Source organism: Hypanus sabinus, chromosome 7 (genome assembly GCF_030144855.1).
Source record: "Hypanus sabinus isolate sHypSab1 chromosome 7, sHypSab1.hap1, whole genome shotgun sequence".
In the NCBI taxonomy this organism is placed as follows: Eukaryota; Metazoa; Chordata; class Chondrichthyes; order Myliobatiformes; family Dasyatidae; genus Hypanus; species Hypanus sabinus.
Genome location: NC_082712.1, coordinates 178,541,380 through 178,562,071, shown reverse-complemented (window position 1 = coordinate 178,562,071; position 20,692 = coordinate 178,541,380). Strand labels below are relative to the sequence as shown.

Below are 20,692 nucleotides of genomic sequence, written 5' to 3'. Positions count from 1 at the left end.
CAATCTGATGAACCTTCTTTGTACTCCCTCTATGGCAAGAATGTCTTTCCTCAGATTAGGGGACCGAAACTGCACACAGTACTCTAGGTGCGGTCTCACCAAGGCCTTGTGCAACTGCAGTAAAACCCCCCTGCTCTTGTACTTGAATCCTTTTGCTATGAATGCCAACATACCATTTGCCTTTTTCGCTGCCTGCTGTACCTGTATGCCCACTTTAAATAACTGGTGTATAATGACACCCAGGTTTCATTGCACCTACCCTTTTCCTAATCGGCCACCGTTCAGATAATAATGTCAGATATGTCAATCGGAGCAAGGAGGCTGCGAGTGAACTGCTGATTTTTCGGAGCAAAGGGAGTTGTTTTACTATTCGGGTTAAAGAGGGGCAAGACTGCGCAGGCGCATGACATCAGCCAGTTGAGCATGAAAGGTTTAAAAAGAAGACTGCCGTATCCAGCGGGCAGCGGAGTGAGAGGCAGCAGAGTGGTAGGGCTTAGGCTCAGTGGGCTTAGCTGGTAACGGGACAAGGTGAGGAAGGAAGTATGTGTGTGAGGCCAGTTTTCTGTGCTCGGTGTCAGATGTGTCTCCCAGCCTCCTGGATGGCCATATATGCACCAGGCGTGTCGAGCTGCAGCTCCTGAGGGACTGAGTTTGGGAACTGGAGATGCAACTCGACCTTCGCCTCATCAGGAAGAGTGAGGAGGTTATAGAGAGGAGTTACAGGCAGGTGATCACACCAGGGCAAAGGGAGTCGGACAAGTGGTTCGGGGGTCAGACAGGCAATTCTCTGGATGCAGTAAAGAAACTCGGATGGTAGTTTGCCTGCCAGGGTCCGGGGTGTTTCAAATCGTGTCCAAGATATCCTGCAGTGGGAGGGAGAACCACCAGAGGTCGTGGTATATATTGGTACCAATGACATAGGTAGAAAAAGGGAAGAGGTCCTGGAAAAAGGGAAGAGGTCCTGAAAAAAGACGACAGGGAGTTAGGAAGGATGTTGAGAAGCAGGATCGCAAAGGTAGTAATCTCGGGATTACTGCCTGTGCCACGCGACAGTGAGTATAGGAATAGAGTGAGGTGGAGGATAAATGTGTGGCTGAGGGATTGGAGTAGGGGACAGGGATTCAGATTTCTGGATCGTTGGGACCTCTTTTGGGGCGGTTGTGATCTGTACAAAAAGGACAGGTTGCACTTGAATCCCGGGGGAACGCCAGAATATCTTGGCGGGGAGGTTTGCTAAGGCTACTGAGGAGAGTTTAAACTAGAATTGTTGTGGGGTGGGAACCGAACTGAAGAGACTGGAGAAGAAGAGGATGGCTCACAAATAGTGAAAGCTTGTAGACAGTGCAAGAGGGAGGATAGGCAGGTGATAGAGAAGGGACGCGCTCAGACTGAAGGTTTGAGATGTGTCTATTTTAATGCAAAGAGTGTTGTGAACAAAGCGGATGAATTTAGAGCATGGATCAATACATGGAGATATGATGTGGTGGCCATTACGGAGATTTGGATGGCTTAGGGACAGGATTGGATGCCAGTGCCAGGTTTTAGAAGTTTCAGAAAGGACAGGGAGGGAGGCAAAAGAGGTGGGGGCGTGGCACTGTTGATTAGAGACAGTGTCGCGGCTGCAGAAAAGGTGGATGCCATGAAGGGATTCTCTACGGAGTCTCTGTGGATGGAGGTGAGGAACAGGAAGGGGGTCAATAACTTTACTGGGTGTTTTTTATAGGCCACCCAATAGCAACAGGGATATCGAGGAGCAGATAGGGAAACAGATCCTGGAAAGGTGTAATAATAACAGAGTTGTCGTGATGGGAGATTTTAACTTCCCAAATATCGATTGACATCTCTCTAGAGAAAAGGGTTTAGATGGGTTGGAGTTTGTTAGGTGTGTTCAGGAAGGTTTCTTGACACAGTATGTAGATAAGCCTACAAGAGGAGAGGCAGTACTTGATTTGGTATTGGGAAATGAACCTGGTCAGGCGTCAGATCTCTCAGTGGGAGAGCATTTTGGAGATAGTGATCATAATTCTGTCTCCTTTACAAGAGCATTGGAGAGAGATTGGAACAGACACATTAGAAAAGCGTTTAATTGGAGTAAAGGGAATTATGAGGCTATCAGGCAGGAAATTGGAGGCTTAAATTGGAAACAGATGTTCTCAGGGAAAAGTATGTAAGAAATGTGGCAAATATTCAGGGGATATTTGTGTGGAGTTCTGTATAGGTACGTTCCAATGAGACGGACGTTATGGTAGGGTACAGGAACCGTGGTGTACAAAGGCTGTAATAAATCTGGTCAAGAAGGAAAGAAAAGCTTTTGTTCTTGAAAAGAAGAGCTAGGTAATATTAGAGATCTAGAAGATTATAAGGATTACAGGAAGGAGAAGAAGGAGAGCCAGAAGGGGCCATGAGAAGGCCTTGGCGGACAGGATTAAGGAAAACCCAAAGGCATTCTACAAGTATGTGAAGAGCAAGAGGATAAGATGTGAAAGAATAGGACCTATCAAATGTACCAGTGGAAAAGTGTATATGGAACTGGAGGAAATAGCAGAAGTACTTAATGAATACTTTACTTCAGTATTCACTATGGAAAAGGCTCTTGATGGTGATAGTGATAACTTAAAGCAGATTGAGAAGCTTGAGCATGTAAATATTAAGAAAGAGGATGTGCTGGAGCTTTTGGAAAGCATCAAGTTGGATAAGTCATCAGGCCCGGATGAGATGTACCCCAGGCTACTGTAGGAGGCAAGGGAGGAGATTGCTAAGCTTCTGGTGATGATCTTTGCATCATCAATAGGGACTGGAGAGGTTCCAGAGGATTAGAGGGTTGCAAATGTTGTTCCTTTATTCAAGAAAGGGAGTAGAGATAGACTAGGAAATTATAGACTAGTGAGTCTTACCTCAGTGATTGGTAAGTTGATGAAGAAGATCCTGAGAGGAAGGATTTATGAACATTTGGAGAGGTATAATATGATTAGGAGTAGTCAACACGGCTTTGTCAAGGGCAGGTCATGCCTTATGAGCCTGATTGAATTTTTTGAGGACATTACTAAACATATTGATGAAGGAAGAGCAGTAGATGTAGTGTATAAGGATTTCAGCAAGACATTTGATAAGGTACCCCATGCAAGGCTTATTGAGAAAGTAAGGAGGCATGGGATCCAAAGGGACATTGCTTTGTGGATCGAGAACTGGCTTGCCCACAGAAGGCAAAGAGTGGTTGTAGACGGGTCATATTCTGCATGGAGGTCAGTCACCAGTGGGGTGCCTCAGGGATCTGTTCTGGGACCCTTACTCTTTGTGATTTTCATAAATGACCTGGATGAGAAAGTAGAAGGATGGGTTAGTAAGTTTGCTGAGGATACAAAGGTTGGAGGTGTTGTGGATAGTGTGGAGGGCTGTCAGAGGTTACAGCAGGACATTGATAAATGCAAAACTGGGCTGAGAAGTGGCAGATGGAATTCAACCCAGATAAGTGTGAAGTGGTTCACTTTGGGAGGTCAAATATGATGGCAGAATATAGTATTAATGGTAAGACTTTTGGTAGTGTGGAGGATCAGAGGGATCTTGGGGTCAAAGTCCATAGGACGTTCAAAGTAGCTGCACAGGTTTTCTGTGGTTAAGAAGGCATATGGTGTATTGGCCTTCATCAATTGTGGAATTGAATTTAGGTGCTCAGTTCTGGTCGCCTCACTACTGAAAGCATGTGGAAGCCATAGAAAGGGTGCAGGGGAGATTTATCAAGGAAGTTGCCTGGATGGGGGAGCATGCCTTATGAGAATAGGTTGAGTGAACTCGGTTCTTTCTCCTTGGAGCGAAGGAGGATGAGAGGTGACCTGATAGAGGTGTATAAAATGATGAGAGGCATTGATCGTGTGGATAGTCAGGCTTTTTCCCAGGGCTAAAATGGTTGCTACAAGAGGACACAGGTTTAAGGTGCTGGGGAGTAGGTACTGAGGAGATGTCAGGGGTAAGTTTTTTACTCAGAGAGTGGTGAATGAGTGTAATGGGCTGCCAGCAACCGTGGTGGAGGTGGATTCGATAGGGTCTTTTAAGAGGCTTTTAGATAGGTACATGAAGCTTAGTAAAATAGAGGACTATAGGTAAGCCTAGTAATTTCTGAGGTAGGGACATGTTCAGCACAACTTTGTGGGCCAAAGGGTCTGTGTCATGCTGTAGGTTTTCTGTGTTTCAATCTATCAATATTATTGTAGAGTAAAGGGAATTACAGAGGCAAGAGAGGAGCTGACCAAAGTTGATTGGAAGGGGATACTAGCAGGGATGATGGCAGAGCAGCAATGGCTGAAGTTTCTGGGAGCAGTTTGGAAGGTTCAAGATAAATATATCCCAAAGAAGTATTCTAATAGCAAGATGATGCAATTGTGGCTGAGAAGGAAAGTCGGCAGTATAAAAGGGAAAGTGAGAGCATATAATACAGCAAAATTTATTGGAAACTTAGAGGACTGGATATACTTTTATAAAAAAAAACCACTGAAGGCAACTAAAAAAGCCATAAGGAGAGAAAAGATGAAATATGAAGGTGAGCCTAGCCAGTAGTATAAAAGAGGATACCAAAAGGTTTTTCAAGTATATGCAGAGTAAAAGAGAGGCAAGGGTAGATATTGGACCGCTGGAAAATGACATGGCTCAGGTAGTAATGGTGGATAAAGAAATGCCAGATAAACTTAATGGGTATTTGGCATCAGTTCTTCACTGTGAAAGACGTAGTATGCCAGAAATTCAAGAATGCCAGAGGCAGAATCAAGTATAATTTCTATTACTAAAGAGGAGGTACTTGAGAAGTTGAAAGGTCTGAAGGTAGATATGTCACATGGACCAAATGGGCTACACATCAGGGTTCTGAAAGGGGTATCTGAAGAGATTATGGAGGCACTAGTAATGACCTTTCAAGAATTACTAGGTTCTGGAATACTTCCAGAGGACTGGAAAATTTGTAAATATCACTCCCAACACGTCATACATTAATCCTTTCATTCCCAGTATCATTCTCGTGAAGCTCCTCTCGACCCTCTGCAATGCCAGCGTTCCCAGGTCTTTCCATGTTTGCACTTGCTTTAAAATGCTATATAATGTCCATGATTCTGTAGGAACATCTCTTTACTATGATCAGTACCAAAATGGTATACAAATATCCTTGCCTTTCTCTCAACAGGTGCGGTATTGGCCCACAAGGGCTATGTGCGTGAGGCTCGCGATGTATTTGCACAGGTGAGAGAGGCAACAGCAGAAATCAGTGACGTCTGGCTAAATCTGGCTCACATCTACGTGGAACAGAAACAGTACATTAGTGCTGTGCAGATGGTATGTATTAAACATGACCATTATTTTAACTTCCAATTACATTTGTTGAATGCGGATGATAATTCCTGCTAATATAAAAATCTAAATGTTAATTGTGTTTAGAGCACAGCTTTAGTAACAAGCAAAACAGTGGAAATACTCAAAAGATCAGGCAGCATCTGTGGACTTAAGAGCAGTTAACTGATCATGAACCTGGGATATTGCAAAGGTCTGGGGTACAGAGGAATCTGGGTGTACTGATGCACGATTTGCAAAAGGATATTATGCAGGTAATGAGCAAGGCTAAGAAATGTGTATTTAATGCAATTCAGTACAACAGTAGTGATGTATTGAGTGTATTGCTGAGACTGCATCTCAGAGTCGATAGTTGAAGGGTAATAACAGTTCCTGAACCTGGTGCTGTGGGACCTAAGGCTCCTGTATTCTTTCCAAAAAGCAGCAGTGAGAAGAGGTGGTTCCTTTGAGGTACATGTTTACAGTGGAGGCATACTGTAATTGATAAGACATCTCTAAAGGCTCATTCCACCGAGATGTAACACTGAGCGCAATAGGAAGTCATTCCTGCCTGTGGCCATCAAACTTTACAACTCCTCCCTCAGAGTGTCAGACTTATCCTGGACTTATTTCTACTTGGCACAATTAACTGGTTATTATTTAATTATTTATGGTTTTATATTGCTATATTTCTACACTATTCTTGGTTGGCGTGGCTGTAACGAAACCCAATTTCCCTCGGGATCAATAAAGTATGTCTGTTTGTCTAAAGGTTCAAACCCTTTTGATGGGGAAACTATAATTAGTCCAAATATTCTAAAACCTACTGACGACAGAGAGCCAGACATTCCCCAGCTATTGATAGAGCTAACTAATAGTACCAGTTAGGTCTGTGTCTTCCTTGAAAATTGTTTCCACTGGTGTAAACCCATTACTCAAAACCCAGGAGAATTAACACAGTCCCATTGTCTTAACGTTTGTTGATGCATATGCAAATGTCTCACGATCACAACTTTGCGAACCTTATCTCTTGGTCTGTGCATCAGAGTGTGTTTATTTGCAAAGTTGTACTATTAACTTCAATTAACTGCTTCCAATTTACTCTTTGCATTAAGAGTTGAAAACTGGCTCCTGCTTGAATATGGCCTGGAAGCTGGGGGTCCTTGATGATGAATGCTGCTTTCCTGTGACAGTGCTCCTTGTAGATGCACTCATTGGTGGGAAGGGCTTTGCCCGTGATGGACAGGGGTGTTTCCATACCAGGCCATAACGACGGATGCTGCTTTCCTGTGGCAGCGTTCCTTGTAGGGAGAGCTTTGCCAGTGATAGAATATTTCATATAACTTTGGCGTTCTTATTTAAGGAAAGATGATCAGTAGTAAATGGTTAAATGACAGCCCAGCTGTGAAAGAAGACTTGGACATGGGGCTAGCAACCCCAGCCCGTAAACACCCAGAACTACAGAAATGCCAACAGAAGCTCCAAAGACCTCATCCCTGTGAGAAAAAGGATCTTCACCTAAAAGACATATGAAGTTTTGTAGTGAAACAAGAAGCCACGGGGCTGATCAACTTTCTGTAAACCCTGCACAGAGGACTCTGATGACAGGCTGCTGTTGGTGGGTAGTGTTTCAGTAGGGGTGATGGGCTGAAGAAGAAGAAGAAGAAGTAGTTAAAGGGAACTTTTCTAGACTAACTGGAATTAGAAGGTTGTCTTATGAAGAATTGCTTGACAGGTTAGTTTTGTATTTGTTGAAATTTAGAAGAGCAAGAGGTAACTCAGTTTAAAGATAAATAGATTCTGGGGTGTTGACAGCGTGGAGATAATATTTCCTCTTCTTGGACAACCTAGATGTAATTGTCACTGTTTAAGTGTTGGTACACTTAAGACAAGATTGACACAAACCTTTCTCTGAGATTCATGAGTTTGAAACCCTTCTTCTCTCAAGGCAATGGAAACAAAGTCTTTTTCCTATTGAAGTCGTCACAGAAGCCAGTTTACAGTCAATGCCATTCATATTATCTCAGAGATTCAAATCAATCATCATATTAAGTATCAGAGAAGGCCCAGTGGCCTACTCCTGTTCCTAATTTGTGTGCTGTTATTTGTGGCCTCACTGAGGACTTGTTATGGAAATTATTTAAGGATCTGTCATGGATGTGATCTGCTGTGTCGGAATCCACTGCCAGCACTGCAAGGTGACACATTTAGATGATTCGGTGTGGAAAGTTCCTGATGCACTTATTCAGTAATGGGCTGCCGGCAAAGGTGGTGAAGGCGGATACGAAAGAGTCTTTTAAGGGACTTTTGAATGGTAGATGGAGCTTAGAAAAATAGAGGGCTATGGGTAAGCCTAGTAATTTCTAGGGTAGGGACATATCTGGCACAACCTTGTGGGCCGAAGGGCCTGTATTGTGTTGTAGGTTTTCTGTAAGATAAGAGTCCTTAAATGAGTGTAGTAATCCCCTTTTGTTCAAGAGCCTGATGGTAGTGAATTGAATTGACTTTATTTCTTACATACTTCACATACATGAGGAGTAAAAATCTTTATGCTAAATCTCTGTCCAAATGTACAAAGTGCAAGTTATAGTAATTTGTAATAAATAGTATATACAGTAAAATATACAACAGAACAGTCAATATAGCTCAGAAATACAATTGTGTCAGTGTAAATGTATCTGTCTGATGCCCTGGTGGAAGAGGCTGTCTCGGAGCCTGTTGGTCCTGGCTTTAATGTTGCAGTAGCGTTTCCTGGATGGTAGTAGCTGGAACAGTTTGTGGTTGGGGTGATTCAGGTCAACTCTTTGAGTGATTGTGCAAGAAGTTTTGAAGTTAATAACTCATCTCCCTCTACCTTAGGCCACGAACTTATCAATCACCCTGATGAGTTATTAACTTCAAACTTTCTGCATAATCACTCAAAAAGTTGAACTGCATGTGCATGCAACGAGAGCTGTATAACTCATCTCCTTCTACCTTAGGCCACAAACTTATAAGTCACCCCTGCTGTGGACACTTTCTGGAGGTCCAAGATCCGTATGTTCCACGACCACTGGATTAAGTGTGTAAATGTAGGAGGGGATTATGTTGAAAAATAAATGTGCTAGGTTTTCTAAAATTGACTCCTACCTTAGGCCACAAACTTACTAATCACCCCTCGTATATTTGGACTTTCAGAAGGCCTTTGACAAGGTGCCACACATGAGGCTGCTTACCAAGTTAAGAGCCCATGGTATTACAGGAAAGCTGCTAACATGGTTAGAGCATTGGCTAATAGGGAGGAGGCAGTGAGTAGGAATAAAAGGATCCTTTTCTAGTTGGCTGCCAGTGACTAGTGGTGTTCCGCAGGGGTCGGTGTTGGGGCCACTTCTTTTTATGCTGTATATAAATGATTTAGATGATGGAATAAATGGCTTTGTTGCCAAGTTTGCAGATGATATGAAGATCAGTGGATGGGCAGGTAGTGTTGAGGACACAGGATGCAGAAGGACTTAGACATTAGGAGAATGGGCAAGAAAGTGGCAAATGAAAAACAATGTTGGAAAATGCATGATCGTGCGCTTTGGTCATAGAAGTAAATGTGCAGACTATTTTCTAAACGGGAAGAAAATCCAAAAATCTGACATGCAAAGGGATTGGGGAGTCCTTCTGCAGAACACCCTAAAGGTTAACTTACAGGTCGAGTCGGTGGTAAGTAAGGCAAATGCAATGTTAGCGTTCATTTCAAGAGGTCTAGAATACAAGAGCAAGGATGTGATGCTGAAGCTTTATGAGGCACTGGTGAGGCCTCACCTTGAGTTTTGTGAACAGTTTTGGGCCCCTCATCTTAGAAAAGATGTGCTGACATTGGAGAGGAGGTTCACAAGGATGATTCTAGGGATACGAGAAAAATTTGATGGCTCATGAGCCTGTACTTGCTGCAGTTCAGAAGGATGAGGGGGTATCTCATTGAAACCTTTCGAATGTTGAAAGGCCTAGACCAGGGGTCGGTAACCCTTACCACTGAAAGAGCCATATGGAACCGCTTCCCACAGAAAAGAAAACACTGGGAGCCACAAAACCCGTTTGACATTTAAAATGAAATAACACTGCATACAACTTTTTTTTTGCCTTTATGCTATGCATAAACAAACTATAATGTGTTGCATTTATGAAATCGATGAACTCCTGCAGAGAAAACGAAATTACATTTCTGCATGCAACAAAAACATTTTGAACTCCGAAAAAAAGACGTTGGGTTGAAGGTTACTACATCGTAGCCTACCTTGGATCGAAAAATTAAAAGAAATCGCGCACTGGCGGGTGTCAGGCATTGGCAGTGGTGACGTATATTAATAGCGATAAAAACACATTGTAGCGGTGTGCTACATGCAGTGCTAAAATAACGACACGGAGTGGTTAAACTGCAGTCAAAGATAACTTTATTCGAACTACACAGCCTTGCTTTTAAGCCTCTCTCAACCTGCCCCCCCGTGGGCGCGGATGCTCCAAAAGACATGTACTCAAACCCCTGTAGGCTATCACCCTTAGCTGGAACGCTGGCAAATTGTGAGCCGGTTCGGATGTGCCAGGAAATGGTTCGCCACAACGTTTTATTTAGATTGTACAAGATCACCATAATCTTCAAATTTAGAATTACATTTCAAAAACTAACAAACTAACATAAAATACATTTTAATTAAATACTCATTTATTTTCCAAAGCCACAGGGAGCCGCAGCACAGTGTTGAAAGAGTCGCATGCGGCTCTGGAGCTACGGGTTGCCGACCCCCGGCCTAGACAAAGTAGATGTGGAAAGGATGTTTCCCATGGTGGGAGAGTCTAGGACAAGAGGGCACAGCCTCAGGATAGAGAGGCACCCTTTCAAAACAGAGATGCAGAGAAATTTCTTTGACCAAAGGATGGTGAATTTGTAGAATTTGTTGCTACATGCAGCTGTGGAGACCACGTCGTTGGATGTATTTCAGGCAGAGATTGATAGGTTCTTGATTGGACATGGTACCAAAGGTTACGGGGAGAAAGCCAGGAACTAGGGTTGAGGAGAAGAAAAGAAAGGATCAGCCATGATTGAATGGCAGAGCAGACTCGATGGGCTAGATGGCCTAATTCTGCTCCTATGTCTTATGGTAATGTACTGGGCCAAATCCACTACTTTTTGTAGGATTTTCCACTCAGAGGCATTGGTGTTCCCTTACCAGGCCATAATGCAGCTAGTCAACATACTTTCCACTATGCATCTATAGAACTTCGCCAAGGTTTTTGATGACATGCCAAACCTCTGCATACTCCTAAGGAAGTAGAGCAGCTGTTGTGCTTTCTTTGCAATTATATTTATATGATGGGTCCAGGACAGGTCTTCTGAGATAGTGACACCTGGGAAGTTTAAGTCACTGACCCCCCCCCCCCCCCCCGCCCCCCCCAACTCTGACCCTCCAACGATTACTGGCTCATGGACCTCTGGTTTCCCTCTCCTGAAATCTACAATCAGTTTATTGGTCTAATTGACGTCAAGTGAAAGGTTGTTGTTGTTACACCATTCAGTCGAGTATTCTTCCTCCTGTATGATGATTCACCACCGCCTGTGATACAGCCCACAACAGTGGTGTCATCAGCTAACTTGTATATGGTGTTGGGGCTGTACTCAGCCACACAGTCATAGGTGTAAAGTGAGTAGAGCTGGGGGCTAAGTATACTTCCCTGCAGTGCTCCTGTGCAGAGGAGCTGCTTTTGCCAATCTGAACTGACAGGGGTCTACAAGAACAGGCCCCCAGTCCTCGGGGTCGCGTTGCTGATGGCTGTTGGCAGGGCATCTTAATACGCTGGGCAGAGGATGGTGCTCGGAGAAACTGTGCCAGGGGGATGGTCGGAGGTTCAACGGACTCAGAGTCCGCTCGGGTCGCTTTCACTGTGTGCTGTGTCTGCAAGTCTGGGTCCGGTGGCGCTTTCATTGTGTGCCTCGTCTGCGTGGCTGAGTCGGGCGGCGCCGTGGAAGTCCATAGCAGGGGTATTCCCTTCTGCCGCCAGCATGGGATGACGAGTCAGTCGGGACCCTGAGAACTTGTGGAAACTATGGAGTGGTTTCTTTTGAACTTATAGTCTTTTAACATCTTTGGACTATTTTTACTGTGCCCATTCTCTTTTTTTTATCAATTATGCTATTGTTTGCGCTGTTGAAACTACATGTTGTAACTATGTGATTTTGTGCAGGTCTTGTAGCTTTAGTTTTTGGTCTTGTTTGTCTGGTGGATTTGGAGCTCCTTTCCGGGGAACACGCTAAGATGGTAGCGCGATATTAATACGCAGCAGCCTCTCCGGACTCTGGATTGGGGATTGACAAACGTTATGTGGATTTTCTGGTGTGGTCTGTTTTGTCATATGCTTTTGTGATATCATTCTGGAGGAATGTTGTCTCATTTTTTAACTGCATTGCATTTGTGGTTTCTAAATGACAATAAGCTGTATCTGAATCTGAAGTGAGGAACTCCAGGATCCAATTGCACAACTGGATACTGAAGTCCAGGTCTTGGAGTTTACTGATTAGGTTTGTGGGGATGATGTTGTTAAATGCTGAGCTGTAATTGATAAAGCGCATGTTGATGGGTGCATCTTTGCTGTCCAGATGTTCCAGGGTTATGTGAAGGCGAATTATAGTGGATCCAAGTCACAACTCAGACAGGAGCTGATGTGCTTCCACACCAGCCTCTCAAAACACTTCATCACTGGATGTAAGTGCCACTGGGCGATAATCATTTAGGCAAGTTACCGCCAGTACAATTGAAGCCTGCTTGAAGCACGTGGGTACCACACACTGCCGGAGCGAAAGGTTGAAAATGTCCATGAATACACTAGAGAGTTGATCGGCATAGGTCATCATTACTCGGCCATGTATTTTGTTTGGACTGAATGCTTTCAGTGGATTCACTCTCTTGAAGTTAGCCTGAAATTCATCTTCAAATACTAAGACCGAAGGATCATCAGGAAACATGAGGGTGCACAATGGTTCCTCCCTGTTCTGGTGGTCAAAGAGGGCATAGAAGGCATTGAGCTCATCTGGAAACGAGCTCTGCTGTCCACTACGTCACATGATTTAACTTTGTAGGTGGTTATGGAGTTCAAACCCTGCCATAACTGTCGAGCATCCCTCGTTGACTCCAATCTTGTGCAGAATCTCCACTTTGCCTATGAGATGCCTTCCTGGAGATCATATCTGCACCTCCAGACTTGAATGCCTCTGATCTGGCTATCAGCAGATTCAGGATTTCATTGTTCATCCAGGGCTTCTGATTGGGAAAAGAACAGAATGATTTTGTGGGTTTTGTGATTTAATAAAATCTGTAATGACACTGGTGTAGTCATCAGGTCCTCAGATGAGCTCTTGAACACGGCCCAGTCCCTTGACTCAAGGCAATCTGTAATCATTCCTCTGCCTCCCGTCTTGATCTCTGGAGCCTTGCTCTTTAGGTTCTGTCTGCATGCAGGTAGTAGGAGTTTAGCCAAGTGATCTAAACTGCCAAAATGTGGTCTTAGAAAGGAATGATGGGCATTATTAACATAGTTCAAACAGGCCTGTTTAAAGTTGCTGGCTATAATTTGAAATGTGCTGGGATGGGCTTTTTCTTGTTTACAGACATTGTCAGTTTTGCAAGTTCTTGCTTATAGTCGGCCACCAGTGGTATGTAAACTGTGGTCAGGATCGTGAATGAAAAGTCCTGAGGCAAATAGAATGGTCTACATTTAATTGTTGTTCAATGTCAGGGGAACAAGAAGTCAACATAACCCCAACATCTGTGGACCAATGAGAAATGACTGAACAGTACATGCCACCATCTTTTTCCTTACCAGAGTTGACAGTTCAGTCTGTTCTGAAAGTCATAAAAACTTGCGCTCGTATCATTGAATCCAGTGTTTCTGCAGTTAACTGTGTTTCAGTGCAACAAACAACTGAGATCTGCCTCTGCCTCGGCCTTGCCCTGAGATCATCTGTCTTATTTTCCAGTGACTGCACATTTGCCAACAAGATGCTAGGCAAAGGAGGCCTCATCCCCCATGCACTTCAGCCTGGTTTGAATTCCACCTCTCCTGCTGCAATTTTGGCCATGGCATTGACTTTTAAAGGCACTGCACTTAACTGGCTTTTGCTCTACGTTTAACCGTCGATCTTGAGATCTGAAGATCATTGATATAATTTTGTAATCTGTTATTGAGAGGAAATTTACATGCTGCTGATTGCAATAAAAGTAGTTGAAATGGAGTATATTTAAGAGGAAAACTGGTACAATTTTCTGCAGCCCATAGAGAGTTGTTGATGTACACCTGCACCATCTTGATTGATTCACCACCCTCTGGCTAAAGAAGTTCCTCTCTCTATTCTAAAGGAACGTCCTTCTATTTTGAGGCTGTGCCCTCGGGTCCTAGATTCTCCCACTATTAGAAACATCTTCTCCACATCCACTCTACCTAGGTCTTTCGGTATTTGCTAGGTTTCAATGAGATTCTCCCACCCACCCCATTCTTCTAAACTCCAGGGAGTACAGGCCCAGAGCCATCAAATGCTCTTCATACATTAACCTTTCATTCCTGGGATAATTCTTGTGAACCTCCTCTGGATCCTCTCCAGAGCCAGCATATCCTTTCTTAGATAAGGCCAGTAAAGGTGAGTCACTCGAAAAGAAAGTGGCTGTGCGTCAGTGGACAGAATCCCAACAGTGGATGAGCTTTTCAAAATAGACAGCACAAAAAAACAACAAGAACTTATTATTTTCAATGCCTTTCACTGCCTTAGGACATCCCAAAGCCCTTTATCTTTCCATTATCATGCAGGTTAGGGGCCCAGGTCCTAGATGAGAGTTGTAGAGGAACTGTGAGTAATATGCTCTTTTGTTTTGGCCAGTATGAAAACTGCTTGAAGAAGTTTTACAAACACCAGAGTACAGAAGTACTGCTCTTCTTAGCAAGGGCTTACTTCAAGTGTGGCAAACTTCAAGACTGCAAACAGACTTTGCTGAAGGTAAGTCTTATTTGCCTAATGCGCACCATAAATAGAACTGTAGTCACATGACTATGGTCATCTGCTGTTTGATAAATTTTCAGAAAAATATTGGAAACATCTGGGTGCATTTGTAGGGTATGAAACTGCCCAAAAAGTGCATTTGTTCCACACATAACACATGCCACCTTGTCATGTTACCTTGTTTTTATAGAGTCATAGAAGAGTACAGCGTAGAAACAGGCTCTTTGGCCCATTCAGTCCATGCCAAAGCACTTAAACTGCCTTCTGCCATTGACCTGCACCAGAGCCATAGGCCTCCATACCCCTACCATCTATGTACCTGTCCAAACTTCTCTTATACTTTGGAAGTGAGCTTGCATGCGCCAGTTGCACAAGTAGCACTCTCGCAACCCTCTGAGTATAAAGATATTTCCCATCATGTTTTTCTTAAACTTTTCACCTTTAATCGATGACCTCTGGTTGTATTCCCACCCATCCTCAGTGGAAAAAGCCTGCAGATGCTGGAAATCCAAGCAACACACACAAAATACTGGAGGAACTCAGCAGGCCAGGCAGAATCTATGGGAAAAAAGTACAGTTGACATTTCGGGTCAAGACCCTTCATCAGGACTTGGAAAAAGAGATGAGAAGTCAGAGTAAGAAAGTGGGGTAAAGGGAGGAAAAACCCCTTGGGGGCAAGGGGGGTGAAATCAGGAGTGCGGGTAGGGGTAAAGTAAAGAACTATGAATTTGATTGGTGAAAGAGATACATTGCTGGAGAAGGCAGAATCTGATGGGAGAGGACAGAAGGCCAGCGAAGAAAGAAGGGGAGGAGCACCAGAGGGAGGTGATGGGCAGGAAGGAGATGAGATGAGAGGTGGAAATGGGAATGGGGAATGGTGAAGTAGGGGGCATCACCAGAAGTTCAAGAAATCAACGTTCATGCCATCAGGTTGGAGGTTACCCAGGTTACAAGGTGTTGCTCCTCTAACGTGAGTGTGGCCTCATCACAACAGTAGAGGAGGCTGTGAACTGACATGTCAGAATGGAAACGGGAAGTGAAATTAAAATGGAGATCCTGGTTTTTTTTCTGGCAGGCAGAGCTTATATGCTGAGCAAAGCAGTCTCCCAGTCTATGTCAAGTGTCACTTGTATACAGGAGGCCACACTGGGAGCACAGGGTACAGTAAATGACCCCAACAGACTCACAGGTGAAGTGTCGCCTCACCTGGAAAAACTGTTTGGGGCTCTGAATGGTAGTGAGGGAGGTGGTGTAGGCTTCCTCTTGTCCTCACCTACCACTCCACCACCCTCCACTTGCAGCACATAACTCTCTGTAACTTACACCATCTCCAGCAGGATCCCACCACCAAGCACATCTTTCCCTCCGACCCCCTACTTTCTGCTTTAGAAACATAGAAAATAGGTTCAGGAGTAGGCCATTTGGCCCTTTGAGCCTGCACCACCATTCAGTATGATCATGGCTGATCAGCCAACTCAGAACCCTGTACCTGCTTTCTCTCCATACCTCCTGATTCCTTTAGCCACAAGGGCCATATCTAACTTCCTCTTAAATATAGCCAATGAACCGGCCTCAACTGTTTCCTGTGGCAGAGAATTCCACAGATTCACCATTCTCTGTGTGAAGAAGTTTTTCCTCATCTCGGTCCTAAAAGGCTTCCCCTTTATCCTTAAATTGTGACCCCTCATTCTGGACTTCCCCAACATCGGAAACAATCTTCCTGCATCTAGCCTGTCCAATCCCTTTAGAATTTTATACATTTCAATAAGGTCCCCCCCCCAATCTTCTAAATTCCAGTGAGTATAAGCCTAGTCGATCCAGTCTTTCTTCATATCAAAGTCCTGCTATCCCAGGAATCAATCTGGTGAACCTTCTCTGTACTCCCTCTATGGCAAGAATGTCTTTCCTCAGATTAGGGGACCAAAACTGCACACAGTATTCTAGGTGCGGTCTCACCAAGGCCTTGTACAACTGCAGTAGAAACTCCCTGCTCCTGTACTCAAATCCTTTTGCTATGAATGCCAACATACCATTTGCCTTTTTCACTGCCTGCTGTACCTGCATGCCCACCTTCAATGACTGGTGTACAATGACACCCAGGTCTCGTTGCACCTCCCCTTTTCCTAATCAGCCACTGTTCAGATAATAGTCTGTTTTCCTGTTCTTGTAACCAAAGTGGATAACCTCACATTTATCCACATTAAATTGCATCTGCCATGAATTTGCCCACTCACCTAACCTATCCAAGTCACCCTTCATCCTCTTAGCATCCTCCTCACAGCTAACACCGCCGCCCAGCTTCGTGCCATCTGCAAACTTGGAGATGCTGCATTTAATTCCCTCGTCTAAATCATTAATATATATTGTAAACAATTGGGGTCCCAGCACTGAGCCTTGCGGTACCCCACTAGTCACTGCCTGCCATTCTGAAAAGGTCCTGTTTACTCCCACTCTTTGCTTCCTGTCTGCAACCAATTCTCTATCCACATCAATACCATATCCCCAATACCATGTGCTTTAACTTTGCACACTAATCTCCTGTGTGGGACCTTGTCAAAAGCCTTTTGAAAATCTAAAATTACCACATCCACTGGCTCTCCCCTATCCACTCTACTAGTTACATCTTCAAAAAATTCTATAAGATTCATCAGACATGATTTTCCTTTCACAAATCCATGCTGACTTTGTCCGATGATTTCACTTCTTTCCAAATGTGCTGTTATCATATCTTTGATATCCGACTCTAGCATTTTCCCCACCACCGATGTCAAACTAACCAGTCTATAATTCCCTGGTTTCTCTCTCCCTCCTTTTTCAAAAAGTGGGGTTACATTAGCTGCCCTCCAATCCTCAAGAACTAATCCAGAATCTAAGGAGTTTTGAAAAATTATCACTAATGCGTCCACTATTTCTTGGGCTACTTCCTTAAGCACTCTGGGATGCAGGCCATCTGGCCCTGGGGATTTATCTGCCTTTAATCCCTTCAATTTACCTAACACCACTTCCCTACTAACATGTATTTCCCTCAGTTCCTCCAGCTCACTAGACCCTCGGTCCCTTACTATTTCCGGAAGATTATTTATGTCCTCCTTAGTAAAGACAGAACCAAAGTAGTTACTCAATTGGTCTGCCATGTCTTTGTTCCCTATGATCAATTCACCTGTTTCTGACTGTAAGGGACCTACATTTGTCTTGACCAATCTTTTTCTTTTCACGTATCTATAAAAGCCTTTACAGTCAGTTTTTATGTTCCCTGCCAGCTTTCTCTCATAATTTTTTTTCCCTTTCCTGGTTAAGCCCTTTGTCTTCCTCTGCTGGTCTCTGAATTTCTCCCAGTCCTCAGGTGTGCCACTTTTTTTTTGCTAATTTATATGTTTCTTCTTTGGACTTGATACTATCCCTAATTTCCCTTGTCAGCCACGGGTGCACTACCTTCCCTGGTTTATTCTTTTGCCAAATTGGGATGAACAATTGTTGTAGTTCATCCATGCGATCTTTAAATGCTTGCCATTGCATATCCACCGTCAACCCTTTAAGTATCATTTGCCAGTCTATCTTGGCTAATTCACGTCTCATACCTTCAAAGTTACCCTTCTTTAAGTTCAGAACCTTTGTTTCTGAATTAACTATGTCACTCTCCATCTTAATGAAGAATTCCACCATATTATGGTCATTTTTACCCAAGGGGCCTCGCACAACAAGATTGCTAACTAACCCTTCCTCATTGCTCAATACCCAATCTAGAATGGCCTGCTCTCTAGTTGGTTCCTCGACATGTTGGTTCAGAAAACCATCCCACATACATTCCAAGAAATCCTCTTCCTCAGCACCCTTACCAATTTGGTTCACCCAATCTATATGTAGATTGAAGTCACCCATTATAACTACTGTTCCTTTATTGCACGCATTTCTAATTTTCTGTTTAATGCCATCCCCAACCTTACTACTACTGTTAGGTGGCCTGTACACAACTCCCATCAGCGTTTTCTGCCCCTTAGTGTTATGCAGCTCTACCCATGTCGATTCCACATCCTCCAGGCTAATGTCCTTCCTTTTTATTGCGTTAACCTCCTCTCTAACCAGCAATGCTACCCCACCTCCTTTTCTTTCTTGTCTATCCCTCCTGAATATTGAATATCCCTGGATGTTGAGCTCCCATCCTTGGTCACCCTGGAGCCATGTCTCTGTGATCCCAACTATATCATATTCATTAATAACTATCTGCACATTCAATTCATCCACCTTGTTACGAATGCTCCTCGCATTGACACACAAAGCCTTCAGGCTTGTTTTTACAACACTCTTAGCCCTTATACAATTATGTTGAAAAGTGGCTCTTTTTGCTTTTTGCCCTGGATTTGCCTGCCTGCCACTTTTACTTTTCACCTTACTACTTTTTGCTTCTACCCTCATTTTACACCCCTCTGTCTCTCTGCACTTGTTCCCATTCCCCTGCCACATTAGTTTAAAGCCTCCTGAACAGCAGTAGCAAACGCTCCCCCTAGTCCAGCCCAGGTGCAGACCATCCTGTTTATACCAGTCCCACCTCCCCCAGAACTGGTTCCAATACCACAGAAATTTGAATCCCTCCCCCTTGCCCCATTTTTCAAGCCACGTATTCATCTGAAATATCCTCCTATTTCTACTCTGACTAGCACGTGGAACTGGTAGTAATCCAGAGATTATTACCTTTGTGGTCCTACTTTTGTTTATTTCCTAACTCCCTAAATTCACCTTGTAGGACCTCATCCCGTTTTTTACCTATATCGTTGGTACCTGTGTGCACCACGACCACTGGCTGTTCACCCCCCCATTCCAGAATGTCCTTCAGCCGCTCAGAGACATCCTTGACCCTTGCACCAGGGAGGCAACATACCATCCTGGAGTCTCGTTTGCGGCCGCAGAAACTCCTCTCTATTCCCCTTACAATCAAATCCCCTATCACTATAGCTCTCCCACTCCTTTTCCTTCCCTCCTGTGCCGCAGAGCCACTCATGGTGCAATGAACTCGGCTGCTGCTGCCTTCCCCTGATGAGACATCTCCCCCAACAGTATCCAAAACAGTATATCTGTTTAGGAGGGAGATGACCTCAGGGGACTCCTGCACTACCTACCTACTGCTACGCTGTCTAGTGGCCACCCCTTCCCTTTCTGCCTGTGTAGCCTTTACCTGTGGTGTGGCCAACTCACTAAACGTGCTATTCACGACTTCCTCAGCATCACAGATGCTTCAGTATGAATCCAATCGCAGCTCCAGATGCTCAATGCGGTCTGCCAGAAGCTGCAAGGTTCTGAAAGGTTCGCTCCATATACAATTCCCTTTTACATTTGTCCCTCCCCACTGATTTACCTCCTGGCACTTACCCTTGCAAGCAGAACAAGTGCTACACCTGCCCCTACACCTCCTCCCTCAAAACCATTCAGGCCCTAAACAGTCCTTCCAGGTGAGACGACACTTCACCTGTGAATCTTTTGGGATCATCTTTTGTACCCAGTGCTCTTGGTATGGCCTCCTGTATATCAATGAGCCGCGGTGCAGATTGGGAGACCGCTTCACCGAGCACCTACACTGTGTCCACCAGAAAAAGCAGTATATCCCAGTGGCCACCCATTTTAATTCCACTTCCCATTCCCTTTCCGACATGTCAGTCCATGAACTTTTGGTAATGCCCCTCACCCTTCATTCTCCATTCCCATCTCCCCCTCTCACCTTACCTCCTTTCCTGCCTATCACCTGCCTCTAGTGCTCCTTCCCTTTTTCTTTCTTCCATGGCCTTCTGTCCTCTCTTGTCACATTCCCCCTTCTCCAGCCCTGTATCTCTTTCACCAATCAGCTTCACAGCTCTTTACTTCCTCCCCTCACCCCACTTTTTTAGTCTGACTCCTCATCTTATTTTCCAGTCTTGATAAAGGGTCTTGGCCAGAAACATTGATTGTATTCTTTTCCATAGATGCTGCCTGGCTTGCTGAGTTATGTGTGCTGCTGCTCTCAATCTTCTACATTCCAAAGAATAAAGTCCTAACTTGTTCAATCTTTCCTTATAAATTAGATCCTCCAGACCCAGCAACATAATCTGTACTCTTTCAATCTTATTTATGTCTTTCCTGTAGGTTTGTGACCAAAACTGCACACAATAATCCAAATTAGGTCTCACCAGTGTCTTATACAATGAATATAGCTTAGACTATTCAGTTTCTTCCTCAATAAGTACAATATCTCCTTGGTTTATTTTTGTATATAATAATACACCAATTCTGTGTAATAAAATTTATTATCTATAAATAAGCAATAAATATCAATAACCTGAGATGAAGAGTCCTTGAAAGTGAGTCTATAAGTTGTGGGAACAGTTCAGTGTTGGGGTGAGTGAA

General features: G+C 44.0%; 1 protein-coding gene across 1 annotated transcript in view; it reads left to right on the top strand.

The window, feature by feature from the left end:
• ctr9 (CTR9 homolog, Paf1/RNA polymerase II complex component) overlaps nt 1-20,692 on the top strand; it is a 108,111-nt gene that overhangs the window by 67,549 nt on the left and 19,870 nt on the right. The window contains exons 16-17 of the mRNA XM_059976231.1: nt 5,168-5,316; nt 14,201-14,317. Coding sequence (XP_059832214.1) covers nt 5,168-5,316; nt 14,201-14,317 — 266 coding nt within the window. The remainder of the gene's footprint in view (nt 1-5,167; nt 5,317-14,200; nt 14,318-20,692) is intronic.